This window comes from Phallusia mammillata, chromosome 5, assembly GCF_965637545.1.
Source record: "Phallusia mammillata chromosome 5, kaPhaMamm4.hap1.1, whole genome shotgun sequence".
Lineage (NCBI taxonomy): Eukaryota > Metazoa > Chordata > Ascidiacea > Phlebobranchia > Ascidiidae > Phallusia > Phallusia mammillata.
Window position 1 is genome coordinate 146,565 of NC_137256.1, and position 19,394 is coordinate 165,958.

Consider the following 19,394-nt stretch of genomic DNA (forward strand, 5'->3'; position numbering starts at 1 on the left):
AAGACAAACCTTGATTTCCTAGACACACGAGCTGTAAAACCTGGAAACTGAAGTGACATTTGGTTTTTCAAAATCCATCACATCAGTTATAACAAGTGAGTGATCAGAAAATACAAGATGCAGCCACATGTTGTAGAGATCTACTGACATCGCAAGCACTTCATAACCTTTGCAAAAATCCAATTGTAAGTTCAAAATAATTAATGTAAAAATATATTAAACAATATGCCTGGATCTGTTCATAAATTTAGTCATAAAAATAAAAGCTCAAATAGATGTAAATGCAACATGGTTTATTATTTTATAACTGCTTCTGCAAATGCTCATGCCCACATCAGTGATATTGAGGCAAGTTGCTTTTTATGTCTACTTGGGCCGTTATTTTTCTCATTAAATATGTAAAAATTTTGAAACTAACTTTTACCAAAATACGACTTCTTATCAGGCAGCAAAAGCAAAAGCACGATTTTGTCTTTAATCTTCATAATTTTGCGACAAAACGACCAAAAACAGTCTCAACTTTAAAGATGAAAATTTTTCGCCACGTCTGTTTACAAACAGCTGATCGCTGATGACGCAATGTTTATTTTCACAGCTGTTCAATAAATATGTTTCGCGCTCAATAATTTTCGGAAATAAATGCACATTAACGAACTTCTGAACTTGCAATTCCATCAAGGCGTAAAAGTTTAACTTGTAAATCACTTGTGCAGCAAAAAAACGCAATCTACTATCGTTCTTGGACCAATGAAACGTTACTTCTTTATTTGAGTTTGCATTTGGCAAAAGGTCATCACGCGGTCAAATTTTTATGAAAAAGAATTTATTGCCCATTCATTGGCACAAAACAAAACCGGAGATAGCCAGCAATAGCTGAATTTCGGCACTGGAAACTTCTGAAAAAATGTTACGTCATAACTAACCACTGAAATCATATTTGGCAAACTCATGAATTATTGCGTCACGTTAATTAGATTCAGAAAACATTACTAATAAATTTTTTCAACAACTGTGGTAAATTAAAACACCAAATTTTATTTTAACTCCAAAAGTGCAACTTTTTTCCCAAATTCATGCCTCAATTGATAACAAAGTATTTTTTTTATGGTATCACTTTTCATGACATGGTCGTTAGTGCGTGACCAAATTTCCACAAAAAGCTTGTCAACAAACATTTTTTGACAAACCTCAACGTTTACATGTGATTTTATGGATTCCTTTTATTCTATGTTTAAATAAATCTCTGTCTGCCTTATCAAGTAACAACACAAACATAATAAAGAGATATTTTACACAATGCAAAACAACACGGACGGATCTAAAAGAAAACTTTATATACGCCAAAAACATGCACCAGATTTTGAACACAAGCGAAAGCATACATAATAGGATCCACTAAAATAGGACATTTCATTTATTGGAACCATGCCTTCTACAAAACACATCTTCTATTAAAACTATTTCAGCAACCTTACTGTCTGAGGCGATGCAATGTCAAATGTTTTCAAGCAGGAAGGTTTGTGAAATCAAGGGACACACTAATGAACATATACAGCAATTAGGCTACAAATACAAAGTAGAAACAACTTAAACAATTGGTGCAGAAAACATAGGGGTTTATATCTACATAAGTTAGCCTGTTTGAATCAAAACATAAAAATAACAGCTTGAATTTAAATGTAACATGTCTTATCTTATGTTACCTTCTGAGACCAACACATTACACCCAAAATCAAAAACGGAAAGACACAATCCCACTATACGCACACATGGCTTAAAGAGTGTAAATTTGTAAAGTATATTCTATGACCGGCTTCAATTAAACAGCTTTAAAAACCTACAGTGAAGAAAAAGGTGCAAAAACCAGGGGTTTCCGTACTTTGCCATTACACAAAACACTTGCTGTAAAAAAAATTGCATACCCGACACATTAAACCATCAATGCTCTAGTGGATAATCTTGAAAATACCATATAAAAGTGTGTGTGTGTGGGGGGGGGGGGGACAAAGAAAATAATCCATCAGTAAATCCAAGCTATGACTCAAATGTTGGTATGTATGTGTCCTTCTGCTACTGTGCAAGCCTGAAATAAGAATACAAAAAGACATTTAGAAATGAAATCAAAGTTTAAAATGTATATGTGGCTTTGCCAAGCATATACTGGTCAAAAATATTTAGCCCCAAGGGTCAGCCTACACTTGCCTAAGAAAATTGGCTTCCAGGCCAAACATAAACAGCTTAGCAATGTGACTTAGTTGTTTTTAGAAACTAACACTGCCTATTACTTAGGTGAAATATATATGTCTAAATAAAACAGTGGACGACTTCAGACTTGTCAAAGTTTTTAGTCTGTCACATATTTGTAAAGTTAAATCCCAACATCCCACCTTTTCTTTGTGTAATTTATCTCCCATTTCCCTAGTTCAGGTAAAGGTTTGTTGCTTAATAACCCTGACTCATCGTTGGACAACTGCTTAGTCACTCACTTTGACAACAATGACTCATCAGTATTTTGTTGCTCAGCATCTGAAAAAGCAATTGTAAGTTCTTAAAAAGCCAAACAAAATAAATACAAACCAGCAAAATGCATAAAAATGTTGACACTTCTTTACAAATTAAATTTGCATAATGAAGTTTGTGCTGATGTGTGTAATAAGAAAAACAATAAAGGAATCATAATAAAATAAAAAAGTGTATTCTGAATGTCAATAAATATGATAATAGTAACATATCAAACCAGCCAAAACAGTAGTCATTCTGTTTAAATCAAGGAACAAAAATCAAGATACAAAAAAAGATTCTAAGTTTAAATATGTGATAAAATAAAATTATTTCGGAAAACATAAATAATGTCTTTCCTAATGCAGGATATTTTCTGGGATCATTACCAAAGCAACTCTGCAAACACCTCAACTAACGGACAAATCATTTGGAAATCGCAGCAAGGGACATTACCTGGATTGTTGTGAAATGTCAAAGTTGAAGGGTCGTCAAACTCATCACTGAACGGGATGTCAACATTACTAGGATGCGTCGAATCATCGATTATTTCTACTGTAAACTAGTCGTTTGTAGCAAAATACGAGGTTTTATTCAAATCTTCCAGGCATGGAGGTGGCACCTTTCTGGGTTTGTTTGAGCTCTTCTGTCACCCGATGGCTAAATGTCCGCCCAAATATGCAACTGTCGGCAGATGCGGAGATTAAGTGAGAGTTGTGGTCGAAAGTGAGACCAACCGCTACCTCTGAATGCCGGCTGATCATGCAAACACAATCTCCTGCGAGACAAACAAAAGATTCTTGTTAAAAATGTTAATTGGAAAAACAGTTGCAAATACATTAAAGCAATTGAAAAACTGATGCAGAAAAAATGCAAACTTGTAAAAGGCCAGTATTGTGAAATTCCTACCCTGAGTAAATTTGCTAGACACACATTTAGTCATTTGACATGAATAAAACATGTTTGATTGAATTAAGTGGAAATACTTATTAATACTGCATAACTGCAAATTGCTTTTCAATTTTCTCATCAAATGCAAACCAACACTGACCTGTGGTGTACGGGAGGACATAGATGTTTTTATCAACACACGAGGTTGCAACAAGCTTTTGCACCAAACATGTCATATTCGGTTAAATTGCAGCTGCATGCAACTAGCACTGAATCATCGATGAATAAAATCCACAGTTAGAATGGCTGGGTTTAAAATTTTGTGGATTTGCTTACTCAACAATGTCCATGTCAGCCATCGAGTGTTTCTCAATGTAATGTTGTTCTCAACTGATGTCAGTTGTAGTAGTAGAGAGACTTGTCTGTTCCACAGCTCATTAGTCGAAACTGTAATTATAAATCTGATTTAGACCAAGAATTGTCAGCATCAAGATTAAACAACTATGCTCTCTGTTAAAGAACATAATGAGACTAAAACACAAAAATCACAAAAGTGGTACAAAAACAAATGAAGCTGAAAACTGGACACTTTCACTGTGACTGATATATATATATATATATAATTAAAAAAGCTTAGGCAAAGTAAAAAGCAATGTACAAAAGTCAGATTTTTAAATGTTACACATTTGGTTCAAACAAAGGCAAATCACTTAAACGTGCGTGTTGCATTTGCCAAATTTACCCTTGTTAACTTGTATCATTCAAATTTCAGCGTTTTAATGCAGTTTATTGTAGTTCGTGTAAATGATACTTAGTGCATTGAATTTACATTTTGTGTCAACTGGGCCGAATTAGCCACACCAGTGACAGTTTACCTCGGGAAACATTGTTGTCCAGATCACAATAAAAAATTATATAAGACTTGAATTAGATATTCTAAAATCGAAACAACTATTCTAAAATACCTACTTATACTAGTTTCAACTTCCCTACATGACAGTTTACCTCATAATCTCAGTTCGCAAACTTCACAGCAGTGACGGCAGCAGAATGATCAGCTATCGTGTTGGACGGAATATAATCATCAGTAAACATGTGAACACGATCGATCTCTACTCGCGCTTGCAAGCATCGAACCACGGTGAGAATAATCCATGCTTAATATATCCCCGTCGTGTGACGAAATAAATGATATCCTCTTAAACGGTAAAGGTCGTACACACTAAAATCAAATGATTGGTTGTCATAAAAAACGCAAAACTATATAGTCTTGAGGATTACAAAAAAACAAATCAAAAATAACAACTTAAAACCAAATTCCAAATTTACTGTGGCTTGGAAAAACAAGCTAAAATAGGTGCAGCCTAGAAACCAGCGATGAAATTACTGATGCATATTTATGATAAAGAGTGTTAAATTGTGTGCAGAATTCCCCAATGTGCCCAGACATAAAGATGACTACAAATTGAATTAGGAAGTATGTTGAATACATACTGCTGGATACTCCCACTCCTGTCGCCAACCGCATGTGTTTGCCGTCATTATGAACAGAAATGCAACGTGCTTCAACCGATGTTTTAGTGTCCATGGAGTGTTTCTTTATACGTTCCAATAGAATTGCGTGTTTCAGAACCTACAAATATTTAATAACTAACTTATTGCTCGTTCAATACATATATCCTACAAACAGCCACAATATATAATGTTCTTATTGATCGTCCAATACATATATCCTACAAACAGCCACAATATATAAGGTTCGTACACATGTTTGGTCATCGATTTTCCATATCCTGACTCTGCCGTCATTTGAAACCGAAACAAAACAGCTGACTCAGCACAATCAGGAAGAGTCTGCAAAAACACCATAAGGAAGAAACTATTATTACATGTAAACAGGGTTTTGTGCCCCAGTGATTTAAATCAGTGACAAAAACAAAACAAGAATTTGACTAAATAAATTAAATCAGAACGACTTTTCTGAATTTGGTTTACATTTATAATTCCACTGTTATAATTAGTGTGGAGCAGACAATTTACACTCATGAGACATGATTACAGCAGCTGACGTTACAACATTTCATTCATTTTCAGCCACTACTGATGATATTTGAATAGTTATAGTATGTCTATTGACATAAGCTTATATACTTTTTGTTATGATCTCCATGGATGTGAGGGGTACAGAAACTGACAATGCTTTTTTTGAGCACATTTAACATTTCAAAAAAAAAAATCAATAAAAAATGATCAGTCACTGTTTTTCAGTGTTTTGGATATCGAAGAGCAGTGTATCCCGATTAATAACATTTATTGTTTACAATTGTCTTTTGTAATGAAATATAATTTTTTTAGTGATGTAACTTCAATATATGTATGTTACAAAGACAAACCTTGATTTCCTAGACACACGAGCTGTGAAACCTGGAAACTGAAGTGACATTTGGTTTTTCAAAATCCATCACATCAGTTATAACATGTGAGTGATCAGAAAATACAAGATGCAGCCACATGTTGTAGACATCTACTGACATTGCAAGCACTTCATAACCTCTGCAAAAATCCAATAGTAAGTTCAAAATAATTAATGTAAAAATATATTAAACAATATGCATGGATCTGTTCATAAATTTAGTCATAAAAATAAAAGCTCAAATAGATGTAACTGCAACATGGTTTATTATTTTATAACTGCTTCTGCAAATGCTCATGCCCACATCAGTGATATTGAGGCAAGTTGCTTTTTATGTCTTTGGGCCGTTATTTTTCTCATTAAATATGTAAAAATTTTGAAACTAACTTTTACCAAAATACGACTTCTTATCAGGCAGCGAAAGCAAAAGCACGATTTTGTCTTTAATCTTCATAATTTTGCGACAAAACGACCAAAAACAGTCTCAACTTTAAAGATGAAAATTTTTCGCCACGTCTGTTTACAACCAGCTGATCGCTGATGACGCAATGTTTATTTTCACAGCTGTTCAATAAATATGTTTCGCGCTCAATAATTTTCGGAAATAAATGCACATTAACGAACTTCTGAACTTGCAATTCCATCAAGGCGTAAAAGTTTAACTTGTAAATCACTTGTGCAGCAAAAAAACGCAATCTACTATCGTTCTTGGACCAATGAAACGTTACTTCTTTATTTGAGTTTGCATTTGGCAAAAGGTCATCACGCGGTCAAATTTTTATGAAAAAGAATTTATTGCCCATTCATTGGCACAAAACAAAACCGGAGATAGCCAGCAAGAGCTAAATTTCGGCACTGGAAACTTCTGAAAAAATGTTACGTCATAACTAACCACTGAAATCATATTTGGCAAACTCATGAATTATTGCGTCACATTAATTAGAATCAGAAAACATTACTAATAAATTTTTTCAACAACTGTGGCAAATTAAAACACCAAATTTTATTTTAACTCCAAAAGTGCAATTTTTTCCCTAAATTCATGCCGCAATTGATAACAAAGTATTTTTTTATGGTATCACTTTTCATGACATGGTCGTTAGTGCGTGACCAAATTTCCACAAAAAGCTTGTCAACAAACATTTTTTGACAAACCTCAACGTTTACATGTGATTTTATGGATTCCTTTTATTCTATGTTTAAATAAATCTTTGTCTGCCTTATCAAGTAACAACACAAACATAATAAGGAGATATTTTACACAATGCAAAACAACACGGACGGATCTAAAAGAAAACTTTATTTACGCCAAAAACATGCACCAGATTTTGAACACAAGCGAAAGCATACATAATAGGATCCACTAAAATAGGACATTTCATTTATTGGAACCATGCCTTCTACAAAACACATCTTCTATTAAAACTATTTCAGCAACCTTACTGTCTGAGGCGATGCAATGTCAAATGTTTTCAAGCAGGAAGGTTTGTGAAATCAAGGGACACACTAATGAACGTATACAGCAATTAGGCTACAAATACAAAGTAGAAACAACTTAAACAATTGGTGCAGAAAACATAGGGGTTTATATCTACATAAGTTAGCCTGTTTGAATCAAAACATAAAAACAACAGCTTGAATTTAAATGTAACATGTCTTATCTTATGTTACCTTCTGAGACCAACACATTACACCCAAAATCAAAAACGGAAAGACACAATCCCACTATACGCACACATGGCTTAAAGAGTGTAAATTTGTAAAGTATATTCTATGACCGGCTTTAATTAAACAGCTTTAAAAACCTACAGTGAAGAAAAAGGTGCAAAAACCAGGGGTTTCCGTACTTTGCCATAACACAAAACACTTGCTGTAAAAAAATTGCATACCCGACACATCAAACCATCAATGCTCTAGTGGATAATCTTGAAAATACCATATAAAAGTGTGTGTGTGTGGGGGGGGGACAAAGAAAATAATCCATCAGTAAATCCAAGCTATGACTCAAATGTTGGTATGTATGCGTCCTTCTGCTACTGTGCAAGCCTGAAATAAGAATACAAAACGGCATTTAGAAATGAAATCAAAGTTTAAAATGTATATGTGGCTTTGCCAAGCATATACTGGTCAAAAATATTTAGCCCCAAGGTCAGCCTACACTTGCCTAAGAAAATTGGCTTCCAGGCCAAACATAAACAGCTTAGCAATGTGACTTAGTTGTTTTTAGAAACTAACACTGCCTATTACTTAGGTGAAATATATATGTCTAAATAAAATAGTGGACGACTTCAGACTTGTCAAAGTTTTTAGTCTGTCACATATTTGTAAAGTTAAATCCCAACATCCCACCTTTTCTTTGTGTAATTTATCTCCCATTTCCCTAGTTCAGGTAAAGGTTTGTTGCTTAATAACCCTGACTCATCGTTGGACAACTGCTTAGTCACTCACTTTGACAACAATGACTCATCAGTATTTTGTTGCTCAGCATCTGAAAAAGCAATTGTAAGTTCTTAAAAAGCCAAACAAAATAAATACAAACCAGCAAAATGCATAAAAATGTTGACACTTCTTCACAAATTAAATTTGCATAATGAAGTTTGTGCTGATGTGTGTAATAAGAAAAACAATAAAGGAATCATAATAAAATAAAAAAGTGTATTCTGAATGTCAATAAATATGATAATAGTAACATATCAAACCAGCCAAAACAGTGGTCATTCTGTTTAAATCAAGGAACAAAAATCAAGATACAAAAAAAGATTATAAGTTTAAATATGTGATAAAATAAAATTATTTCGGAAAACATAAATAATGTCTTTCCTAATGCAGGATATTTTCTGGGATCATTACCAAAGCAACTCTGCAAACACCTCAACTAACGGACAAATCATTTGGAAATCGCAGCAAGGGACATTACCTGGATTGTTGTGAAATGTCAAAGTTGAAGGGTCGTCAAACTCATCACTGAACGGGATGTCAACATTACTAGGATGCGTCGAATCATCGATTATTTCTACTGTAAACTAGTCGTTTGTAGCAAAATACGAGGTTTTATTCAAATCTTCCAGGCATGGAGGTGGCACCTTTCTGGGTTTGTTTGAGCTCTTCTGTCACCCGATGGCTAAATGTCCGCCCAAATATGCAACTGTCGGCAGATGCGGAGATTAAGTGAGAGTTGTGGTCGAAAGTGAGACCAACCGCTACCTCTGAATGCCGGCTGATCATGCAAACACAATCTCCTGCGAGACAAACAAAAGATTCTTGTTAAAAATGTTAATTGGAAAAACAGTTGCAAATACATTAAAGCAATTGAAAAACTGATGCAGAAAAAATGCAAACTTGTAAAAGGCCAGTATTGTGAAATTCCTACCCTGAGTAAATTTGCTAGACACACATTTAGTCATTTGACATGAATAAAACATGTTTGATTGAATTAAGTGGAAATACTTATTAATACTGCATAACTGCAAATTGCTTTTCAATTTTCTCATCAAATGCAAACCAACACTGACCTGTGGTGTACGGGAGGACATAGATGTTTTTATCAACACACGAGGTTGCAACAAGCTTTTGCACCAAACATGTCATATTCGGTTAAATTGCAGCTGCATGCAACTAGCACTGAATCATCGATGAATAAAATCCACAGTTAGAATGGCTGGGTTTAAAATTTTGTGGATTTGCTTACTCAACAATGTCCATGTCAGCCATCGAGTGTTTCTCAATGTAATGTTGTTCTCAACTGATGTCAGTTGTAGTAGTAGAGAGACTTGTCTGTTCCACAGCTCATTAGTCGAAACTGTAATTATAAATCTGATTTAGACCAAGAATTGTCAGCATCAAGATTAAACAACTATGCTCTCTGTTAAAGAACATAATGAGACTAAAACACAAAAATCACAAAAGTGGTACAAAAACAAATGCAGCTGAAAACTGGACACTTTCACTGTGACTGATATATATATATATATATATATATAATTAAAAAAGCTTAGGCAAAGTAAAAAGCAATGTACAAAAGTCAGATTTTTAAATGTTACACATTTGGTTCAAACAAAGGCAAATCACTTAAACGTGCGTGTTGCATTTGCTAAATTTACCCTTGTTAACTTGTATCATTCAAATTTCAGCGTTTTAATGCAGTTTATTGTAGTTCGTGTAAATGATACTTAGTGCATTGAATTTACATTTTGTGTCAACTGGGCCGAATTAGCCACACCAGTGACAGTTTACCTCGGGAAACATTGTTGTCCAGATCACAATAAAAAATTATATAAGACTTGAATTAGATATTCTAGAATCGAAACAACTATTCTAAAATACCTACTTATACTAGTTTCAACTTCCCTACATGACAGTTTACCTCATAATCTCAGTTCGCAAACTTCACAGCAGTGACGGCAGCAGAATGATCAGCTATCGTGTTGGACGGAATATAATCATCAGTAAACATGTGAACACGATCGATCTCTACTCGCGCTTGCAAGCATCGAACCACGGTGAGAATAATCCATGCTTAATATATCCCCGTCGTGTGACGAAATAAATGATATCCTCTTAAACGGTAAAGGTCGTACACACTAAAATCAAATGATTGGTTGTCATAAAAAACGCAAAACTATATAGTCTTGAGGATTACAAAAAAACAAATCAAAAATAACAACTTAAAACCAAATTCCAAATTTACTGTGGCTTGGAAAAACAAGCTAAAATAGGTGCAGCCTAGAAACCAGCGATGAAATTACTGATGCATATTTATGATAAAGAGTGTTAAATTGTGTGCAGAATTCCCCAATGTGCCCAGACAAAGATGACTACAAATTGAATTAGGAAGTATGTTGAATACATACTGCTGGATACTCCCACTCCTGTCGCCAACCGCATGTGTTTGCCGTCATTATGAACAGAAATGCAACGTGCTTCAACCGATGTTTTAGTGTCCGTGGAGTGTTTCTTTATACGTTCCAATAGAATTGCGTGTTTCAGAACCTACAAATATTTAATAACTAACTTATTGCTCGTTCAATACATATATCCTACAAACAGCCACAATATATAATGTTCTTATTGATCGTCCAATACATATATCCTACAAACAGCCACAATATATAAGGTTCATACACATGTTTGGTCATCGATTTTCCAAATCCTGACTCTGCCGTCATTTGAAACCGAAACAAAACAGCTGACTCAGCACAATCAGGAAGAGTCTGCAAAAACACCATAAGGAAGAAACTATTATTACATGTAAACAGGGTTTTGTGCCCCAGTGATTTAAATCAGTGACAAAAACAAAACAAGAATTTGACTAAATAAATTAAATCAGAACGACTTTTCTGAATTTGGTTTACATTTATAATTCCACTGTTATAATTAGTGTGGAGCAGACAATTTACACTCATGAGACATGATTACAGCAGCTGACGTTACAACATTTCATTCATTTTCAGCCACTACTGATGGTATTTGAATAGTTATAGTATGTCTATTGACATAAGCTTATATACTTTTTGTTATGATCTCCATGGATGTGAGGGGTACAGAAACTGACGATGATTTTTTTGAGCACATTTAACATTTAAAAAAAAAAAATCACTAAAAAATGATCAGTCACTGTTTTTCAGTATTTTGGATATCGAAGAGCAGTGTGTCCCGATTAATAACATTTATTGTTTACAATTGTCTTTTGAGATGAAATATAATTTTTTTAGTGATGTAACTTCAATATATGTATGTTACAAAGACAAACCTTGATTTCCTAGACACACGAGCTGTAAAACCTGGAAACTGAAGTGACATTTGGTTTTTCAAAATCCATCACATCAGTTATAACAAGTGAGTGATCAGAAAATACAAGATGCAGCCACATGTTGTAGAGATCTACTGACATCGCAAGCACTTCATAACCTTTGCAAAAATCCAATTGTAAGTTCAAAATAATTAATGTAAAAATATATTAAACAATATGCCTGGATCTGTTCATAAATTTAGTCATAAAAATAAAAGCTCAAATAGATGTAAATGCAACATGGTTTATTATTTTATAACTGCTTCTGCAAATGCTCATGCCCACATCAGTGATATTGAGGCAAGTTGCTTTTTATGTCTACTTGGGCCGTTATTTTTCTCATTAAATATGTAAAAATTTTGAAACTAACTTTTACCAAAATACGACTTCTTATCAGGCAGCAAAAGCAAAAGCACGATTTTGTCTTTAATCTTCATAATTTTGCGACAAAACGACCAAAAACAGTCTCAACTTTAAAGATGAAAATTTTTCGCCACGTCTGTTTACAAACAGCTGATCGCTGATGACGCAATGTTTATTTTCACAGCTGTTCAATAAATATGTTTCGCGCTCAATAATTTTCGGAAATAAATGCACATTAACGAACTTCTGAACTTGCAATTCCATCAAGGCGTAAAAGTTTAACTTGTAAATCACTTGTGCAGCAAAAAAACGCAATCTACTATCGTTCTTGGACCAATGAAACGTTACTTCTTTATTTGAGTTTGCATTTGGCAAAAGGTCATCACGCGGTCAAATTTTTATGAAAAAGAATTTATTGCCCATTCATTGGCACAAAACAAAACCGGAGATAGCCAGCAATAGCTAAATTTCGGCACTGGAAACTTCTGAAAAAATGTTACGTCATAACTAACCACTGAAATCATATTTGGCAAACTCATGAATTATTGCGTCACGTTAATTAGATTCAGAAAACATTACTAATAAATTTTTTCAACAACTGTGGTAAATTAAAACACCAAATTTTATTTTAACTCCAAAAGTGCAACTTTTTTCCCAAATTCATGCCTCAATTGATAACAAAGTATTTTTTTTATGGTATCACTTTTCATGACATGGTCGTTAGTGCGTGACCAAATTTCCACAAAAAGCTTGTCAACAAACATTTTTTGACAAACCTCAACGTTTACATGTGATTTTATGGATTCCTTTTATTCTATGTTTAAATAAATCTCTGTCTGCCTTATCAAGTAACAACACAAACATAATAAAGAGATATTTTACACAATGCAAAACAACACGGACGGATCTAAAAGAAAACTTTATATACGCCAAAAACATGCACCAGATTTTGAACACAAGCGAAAGCATACATAATAGGATCCACTAAAATAGGACATTTCATTTATTGGAACCATGCCTTCTACAAAACACATCTTCTATTAAAACTATTTCAGCAACCTTACTGTCTGAGGCGATGCAATGTCAAATGTTTTCAAGCAGGAAGGTTTGTGAAATCAAGGGACACACTAATGAACATATACAGCAATTAGGCTACAAATACAAAGTAGAAACAACTTAAACAATTGGTGCAGAAAACATAGGGGTTTATATCTACATAAGTTAGCCTGTTTGAATCAAAACATAAAAATAACAGCTTGAATTTAAATGTAACATGTCTTATCTTATGTTACCTTCTGAGACCAACACATTACACCCAAAATCAAAAACGGAAAGACACAATCCCACTATACGCACACATGGCTTAAAGAGTGTAAATTTGTAAAGTATATTCTATGACCGGCTTCAATTAAACAGCTTTAAAAACCTACAGTGAAGAAAAAGGTGCAAAAACCAGGGGTTTCCGTACTTTGCCATTACACAAAACACTTGCTGTAAAAAAAATTGCATACCCGACACATTAAACCATCAATGCTCTAGTGGATAATCTTGAAAATACCATATAAAAGTGTGTGTGTGTGGGGGGGGGGACAAAGAAAATAATCCATCAGTAAATCCAAGCTATGACTCAAATGTTGGTATGTATGTGTCCTTCTGCTACTGTGCAAGCCTGAAATAAGAATACAAAAAGACATTTAGAAATGAAATCAAAGTTTAAAATGTATATGTGGCTTTGCCAAGCATATACTGGTCAAAAATATTTAGCCCCAAGGGTCAGCCTACACTTGCCTAAGAAAATTGGCTTCCAGGCCAAACATAAACAGCTTAGCAATGTGACTTAGTTGTTTTTAGAAACTAACACTGCCTATTACTTAGGTGAAATATATATGTCTAAATAAAACAGTGGACGACTTCAGACTTGTCAAAGTTTTTAGTCTGTCACATATTTGTAAAGTTAAATCCCAACATCCCACCTTTTCTTTGTGTAATTTATCTCCCATTTCCCTAGTTCAGGTAAAGGTTTGTTGCTTAATAACCCTGACTCATCGTTGGACAACTGCTTAGTCACTCACTTTGACAACAATGACTCATCAGTATTTTGTTGCTCAGCATCTGAAAAAGCAATTGTAAGTTCTTAAAAAGCCAAACAAAATAAATACAAACCAGCAAAATGCATAAAAATGTTGACACTTCTTTACAAATTAAATTTGCATAATGAAGTTTGTGCTGATGTGTGTAATAAGAAAAACAATAAAGGAATCATAATAAAATAAAAAAGTGTATTCTGAATGTCAATAAATATGATAATAGTAACATATCAAACCAGCCAAAACAGTAGTCATTCTGTTTAAATCAAGGAACAAAAATCAAGATACAAAAAAAGATTCTAAGTTTAAATATGTGATAAAATAAAATTATTTCGGAAAACATAAATAATGTCTTTCCTAATGCAGGATATTTTCTGGGATCATTACCAAAGCAACTCTGCAAACACCTCAACTAACGGACAAATCATTTGGAAATCGCAGCAAGGGACATTACCTGGATTGTTGTGAAATGTCAAAGTTGAAGGGTCGTCAAACTCATCACTGAACGGGATGTCAACATTACTAGGATGCGTCGAATCATCGATTATTTCTACTGTAAACTAGTCGTTTGTAGCAAAATACGAGGTTTTATTCAAATCTTCCAGGCATGGAGGTGGCACCTTTCTGGGTTTGTTTGAGCTCTTCTGTCACCCGATGGCTAAATGTCCGCCCAAATATGCAACTGTCGGCAGATGCGGAGATTAAGTGAGAGTTGTGGTCGAAAGTGAGACCAACCGCTACCTCTGAATGCCGGCTGATCATGCAAACACAATCTCCTGCGAGACAAACAAAAGATTCTTGTTAAAAATGTTAATTGGAAAAACAGTTGCAAATACATTAAAGCAATTGAAAAACTGATGCAGAAAAAATGCAAACTTGTAAAAGGCCAGTATTGTGAAATTCCTACCCTGAGTAAATTTGCTAGACACACATTTAGTCATTTGACATGAATAAAACATGTTTGATTGAATTAAGTGGAAATACTTATTAATACTGCATAACTGCAAATTGCTTTTCAATTTTCTCATCAAATGCAAACCAACACTGACCTGTGGTGTACGGGAGGACATAGATGTTTTTATCAACACACGAGGTTGCAACAAGCTTTTGCACCAAACATGTCATATTCGGTTAAATTGCAGCTGCATGCAACTAGCACTGAATCATCGATGAATAAAATCCACAGTTAGAATGGCTGGGTTTAAAATTTTGTGGATTTGCTTACTCAACAATGTCCATGTCAGCCATCGAGTGTTTCTCAATGTAATGTTGTTCTCAACTGATGTCAGTTGTAGTAGTAGAGAGACTTGTCTGTTCCACAGCTCATTAGTCGAAACTGTAATTATAAATCTGATTTAGACCAAGAATTGTCAGCATCAAGATTAAACAACTATGCTCTCTGTTAAAGAACATAATGAGACTAAAACACAAAAATCACAAAAGTGGTACAAAAACAAATGAAGCTGAAAACTGGACACTTTCACTGTGACTGATATATATATATATATATATAATTAAAAAAGCTTAGGCAAAGTAAAAAGCAATGTACAAAAGTCAGATTTTTAAATGTTACACATTTGGTTCAAACAAAGGCAAATCACTTAAACGTGCGTGTTGCATTTGCCAAATTTACCCTTGTTAACTTGTATCATTCAAATTTCAGCGTTTTAATGCAGTTTATTGTAGTTCGTGTAAATGATACTTAGTGCATTGAATTTACATTTTGTGTCAACTGGGCCGAATTAGCCACACCAGTGACAGTTTACCTCGGGAAACATTGTTGTCCAGATCACAATAAAAAATTATATAAGACTTGAATTAGATATTCTAAAATCGAAACAACTATTCTAAAATACCTACTTATACTAGTTTCAACTTCCCTACATGACAGTTTACCTCATAATCTCAGTTCGCAAACTTCACAGCAGTGACGGCAGCAGAATGATCAGCTATCGTGTTGGACGGAATATAATCATCAGTAAACATGTGAACACGATCGATCTCTACTCGCGCTTGCAAGCATCGAACCACGGTGAGAATAATCCATGCTTAATATATCCCCGTCGTGTGACGAAATAAATGATATCCTCTTAAACGGTAAAGGTCGTACACACTAAAATCAAATGATTGGTTGTCATAAAAAACGCAAAACTATATAGTCTTGAGGATTACAAAAAAACAAATCAAAAATAACAACTTAAAACCAAATTCCAAATTTACTGTGGCTTGGAAAAACAAGCTAAAATAGGTGCAGCCTAGAAACCAGCGATGAAATTACTGATGCATATTTATGATAAAGAGTGTTAAATTGTGTGCAGAATTCCCCAATGTGCCCAGACATAAAGATGACTACAAATTGAATTAGGAAGTATGTTGAATACATACTGCTGGATACTCCCACTCCTGTCGCCAACCGCATGTGTTTGCCGTCATTATGAACAGAAATGCAACGTGCTTCAACCGATGTTTTAGTGTCCATGGAGTGTTTCTTTATACGTTCCAATAGAATTGCGTGTTTCAGAACCTACAAATATTTAATAACTAACTTATTGCTCGTTCAATACATATATCCTACAAACAGCCACAATATATAATGTTCTTATTGATCGTCCAATACATATATCCTACAAACAGCCACAATATATAAGGTTCGTACACATGTTTGGTCATCGATTTTCCATATCCTGACTCTGCCGTCATTTGAAACCGAAACAAAACAGCTGACTCAGCACAATCAGGAAGAGTCTGCAAAAACACCATAAGGAAGAAACTATTATTACATGTAAACAGGGTTTTGTGCCCCAGTGATTTAAATCAGTGACAAAAACAAAACAAGAATTTGACTAAATAAATTAAATCAGAACGACTTTTCTGAATTTGGTTTACATTTATAATTCCACTGTTATAATTAGTGTGGAGCAGACAATTTACACTCATGAGACATGATTACAGCAGCTGACGTTACAACATTTCATTCATTTTCAGCCACTACTGATGATATTTGAATAGTTATAGTATGTCTATTGACATAAGCTTATATACTTTTTGTTATGATCTCCATGGATGTGAGGGGTACAGAAACTGACAATGCTTTTTTTGAGCACATTTAACATTTCAAAAAAAAAAATCACTAAAAAATGATCAGTCACTGTTTTTCAGTGTTTTGGATATCGAAGAGCAGTGTATCCCGATTAATAACATTTATTGTTTACAATTGTCTTTTGTAATGAAATATAATTTTTTTAGTGATGTAACTTCAATATATGTATGTTACAAAGACAAACCTTGATTTCCTAGACACACGAGCTGTGAAACCTGGAAACTGAAGTGACATTTGGTTTTTCAAAATCCATCACATCAGTTATAACATGTGAGTGATCAGAAAATACAAGATGCAGCCACATGTTGTAGACATCTACTGACATTGCAAGCACTTCATAACCTCTGCAAAAATCCAATAGTAAGTTCAAAATAATTAATGTAAAAATATATTAAACAATATGCATGGATCTGTTCATAAATTTAGTCATAAAAATAAAAGCTCAAATAGATGTAACTGCAACATGGTTTATTATTTTATAACTGCTTCTGCAAATGCTCATGCCCACATCAGTGATATTGAGGCAAGTTGCTTTTTATGTCTTTGGGCCGTTATTTTTCTCATTAAATATGTAAAAATTTTGAAACTAACTTTTACCAAAATACGACTTCTTATCAGGCAGCGAAAGCAAAAGCACGATTTTGTCTTTAATCTTCATAATTTTGCGACAAAACGACCAAAAACAGTCTCAACTTTAAAGATGAAAATTTTTCGCCACGTCTGTTTACAACCAGCTGATCGCTGATGACGCAATGTTTATTTTCACAGCTGTTCAATAAATATGTTTCGCGCTCAATAATTTTCGGAAATAAATGCACATTAACGAACTTCTGAACTTGCAATTCCATCAAGGCGTAAAAGTTTAACTTGTAAATCACTTGTGCAGCAAAAAAACGCAATCTACTATCGTTCTTGGACCAATGAAACGTTACTTCTTTATTTGAGTTTGCATTTGGCAAAAGGTCATCACGCGGTCAAATTTTTATGAAAAAGAATTTATTGCCCATTCATTGGCACAAAACAAAACCGGAGATAGCCAGCAAGAGCTAAATTTCGGCACTGGAAACTTCTGAAAAAATGTTACGTCATAACTAACCACTGAAATCATATTTGGCAAACTCATGAATTATTGCGTCACATTAATTAGAATCAGAAAACATTACTAATAAATTTTTTCAACAACTGTGGCAAATTAAAACACCAAATTTTATTTTAACTCCAAAAGTGCAATTTTTTCCCTAAATTCATGCCGCAATTGATAACAAAGTATTTTTTTATGGTATCACTTTTCATGACATGGTCGTTAGTGCGTGACCAAATTTCCACAAAAAGCTTGTCAACAAACATTTTTTGACAAATCTCAACGTTTACATGTGATTTTATGGATTCCTTTTATTCTATGTTTAAATAAATCTTTGTCTGCCTTATCAAGTAACAACACAAACATAATAAGGAGATATTTTACACAATGCAAAACAACACGGACGGATCTAAAAGAAAACTTTATTTACGCCAAAAACATGCACCAGATTTTGAACACAAGCGAAAGCATACATAATAGGATCCACTAAAATAGGACATTTCATTTATTGGAACCATGCCTTCTACAAAACACATCTTCTATTAAAACTATTTCAGCAACCTTACTGTCTGAGGCGATGCAATGTCAAATGTTTTCAAGCAGGAAGGTTTGTGAAATCAAGGGACACACTAATGAACGTATACAGCAATTAGGCTACAAATACAAAGTAGAAACAACTTAAACAATTGGTGCAGAAAACATAGGGGTTTATATCTACATAAGTTAGCCTGTTTGAATCAAAACATAAAAACAACAGCTTGAATTTAAATGTAACATGTCTTATCTTATGTTACCTTCTGAGACCAACACATTACACCCAAAATCAAAAACGGAAAGACACAATCCCACTATACGCACACATGGCTTAAAGAGTGTAAATTTGTAAAGTATATTCTATGACCGGCTTTAATTAAACAGCTTTAAAAACCTACAGTGAAGAAAAAGGTGCAAAAACCAGGGGTTTCCGTACTTTGCCATAACACAAAACACTTGCTGTAAAAAAATTGCATACCCGACACATCAAACCATCAATGCTCTAGTGGATAATCTTGAAAATACCATATAAAAGTGTGTGTGTGTGGGGGGGGGACAAAGAAAATAATCCATCAGTAAATCCAAGCTATGACTCAAATGTTGGTATGTATGCGTCCTTCTGCTACTGTGCAAGCCTG

The 19,394-nt window shown here is 34.0% G+C and overlaps 3 protein-coding genes across 7 annotated transcripts; all 3 read right to left on the reverse strand.

The window, feature by feature from the left end:
- Positions 1-1,200: 1,200 nt before the first annotated feature.
- On the reverse strand, positions 1,201-6,625 carry LOC145229243 (WD repeat-containing protein 62-like). 3 transcript variants are annotated; one of them, XR_013860397.1, is made up of 7 exons: positions 6,197-6,625; positions 5,784-5,943; positions 4,885-5,244; positions 4,396-4,612; positions 3,551-3,837; positions 2,956-3,277; positions 1,201-2,526 (listed from the first exon to the last, which is right to left on the reverse strand). XR_013860397.1 is itself a non-coding variant. In XM_080094544.1 (6 exons), exons 4-5 carry the CDS (start codon positions 3,624-3,626, stop codon positions 3,090-3,092), a joined length of 264 nt encoding a protein of 87 aa, XP_079950670.1. In that variant the 5' UTR covers positions 3,627-3,837; positions 4,396-4,612; positions 4,885-5,244; positions 5,784-5,959; the 3' UTR covers positions 1,201-2,526; positions 2,956-3,089. The 3 variants fall into 3 exon arrangements, 1 of the variants encoding a protein (XP_079950670.1); XR_013860398.1 differs by lacking the exon at positions 6,197-6,625 and having other exon boundaries at positions 4,885-5,023; positions 5,156-5,244; positions 5,784-5,971; XM_080094544.1 differs by lacking the exon at positions 6,197-6,625 and having other exon boundaries at positions 5,784-5,959.
- Positions 6,626-7,088: 463 nt separating this feature from the next.
- Positions 7,089-11,273, reverse strand: LOC145229254 (WD repeat-containing protein 62-like). The gene is made up of 7 exons (XM_080094556.1): positions 10,925-11,273; positions 10,654-10,792; positions 10,167-10,383; positions 9,316-9,602; positions 8,721-9,042; positions 8,153-8,291; positions 7,089-7,849 (listed from the first exon to the last, which is right to left on the reverse strand). The coding sequence occupies exons 4-5, from the start codon at positions 9,389-9,391 to the stop codon at positions 8,855-8,857; spliced, it is 264 nt and encodes an 87-aa protein (XP_079950682.1). The 5' UTR covers positions 9,392-9,602; positions 10,167-10,383; positions 10,654-10,792; positions 10,925-11,273; the 3' UTR covers positions 7,089-7,849; positions 8,153-8,291; positions 8,721-8,854.
- A 1,470-nt stretch (positions 11,274-12,743) lies between these two features.
- LOC145229255 (WD repeat-containing protein 62-like) lies at positions 12,744-18,167 on the reverse strand. 3 transcript variants are annotated; one of them, XR_013860401.1, is made up of 7 exons: positions 17,739-18,167; positions 17,326-17,485; positions 16,427-16,786; positions 15,938-16,154; positions 15,091-15,377; positions 14,496-14,817; positions 12,744-14,066 (listed from the first exon to the last, which is right to left on the reverse strand). XR_013860401.1 is itself a non-coding variant. In XM_080094557.1 (6 exons), the coding sequence occupies exons 4-5, from the start codon at positions 15,164-15,166 to the stop codon at positions 14,630-14,632; spliced, it is 264 nt and encodes an 87-aa protein (XP_079950683.1). In that variant the 5' UTR covers positions 15,167-15,377; positions 15,938-16,154; positions 16,427-16,786; positions 17,326-17,501; the 3' UTR covers positions 12,744-14,066; positions 14,496-14,629. The 3 variants fall into 3 exon arrangements, 1 of the variants encoding a protein (XP_079950683.1); XR_013860402.1 differs by lacking the exon at positions 17,739-18,167 and having other exon boundaries at positions 16,427-16,565; positions 16,698-16,786; positions 17,326-17,513; XM_080094557.1 differs by lacking the exon at positions 17,739-18,167 and having other exon boundaries at positions 17,326-17,501.
- Between the last annotated feature and the right edge of the window lie 1,227 nt (positions 18,168-19,394).

Bases quoted from the DNA above. Each gene is read 5' to 3' on its own strand.
- LOC145229255 (XM_080094557.1), bottom strand. From the start codon at position 15,166: ATGACATGTTTGGTGCAAAAGCTTGTTGCAACCTCGTGTGTTGATAAA. The intron at 14,818-15,090 runs GTCAGTGTTGGT...TTTGTCTCGCAG, and splicing joins TGTCCTCCCGTACACCACAG to GAGATTGTGTTTGCATGATC.
- LOC145229254 (XM_080094556.1), bottom strand. From the start codon at position 9,391: ATGACATGTTTGGTGCAAAAGCTTGTTGCAACCTCGTGTGTTGATAAA. The intron at 9,043-9,315 runs GTCAGTGTTGGT...TTTGTCTCGCAG, and splicing joins TGTCCTCCCGTACACCACAG to GAGATTGTGTTTGCATGATC.
- LOC145229243 (XM_080094544.1), bottom strand. From the start codon at position 3,626: ATGACATGTTTGGTGCAAAAGCTTGTTGCAACCTCGTGTGTTGATAAA. The intron at 3,278-3,550 runs GTCAGTGTTGGT...TTTGTCTCGCAG, and splicing joins TGTCCTCCCGTACACCACAG to GAGATTGTGTTTGCATGATC.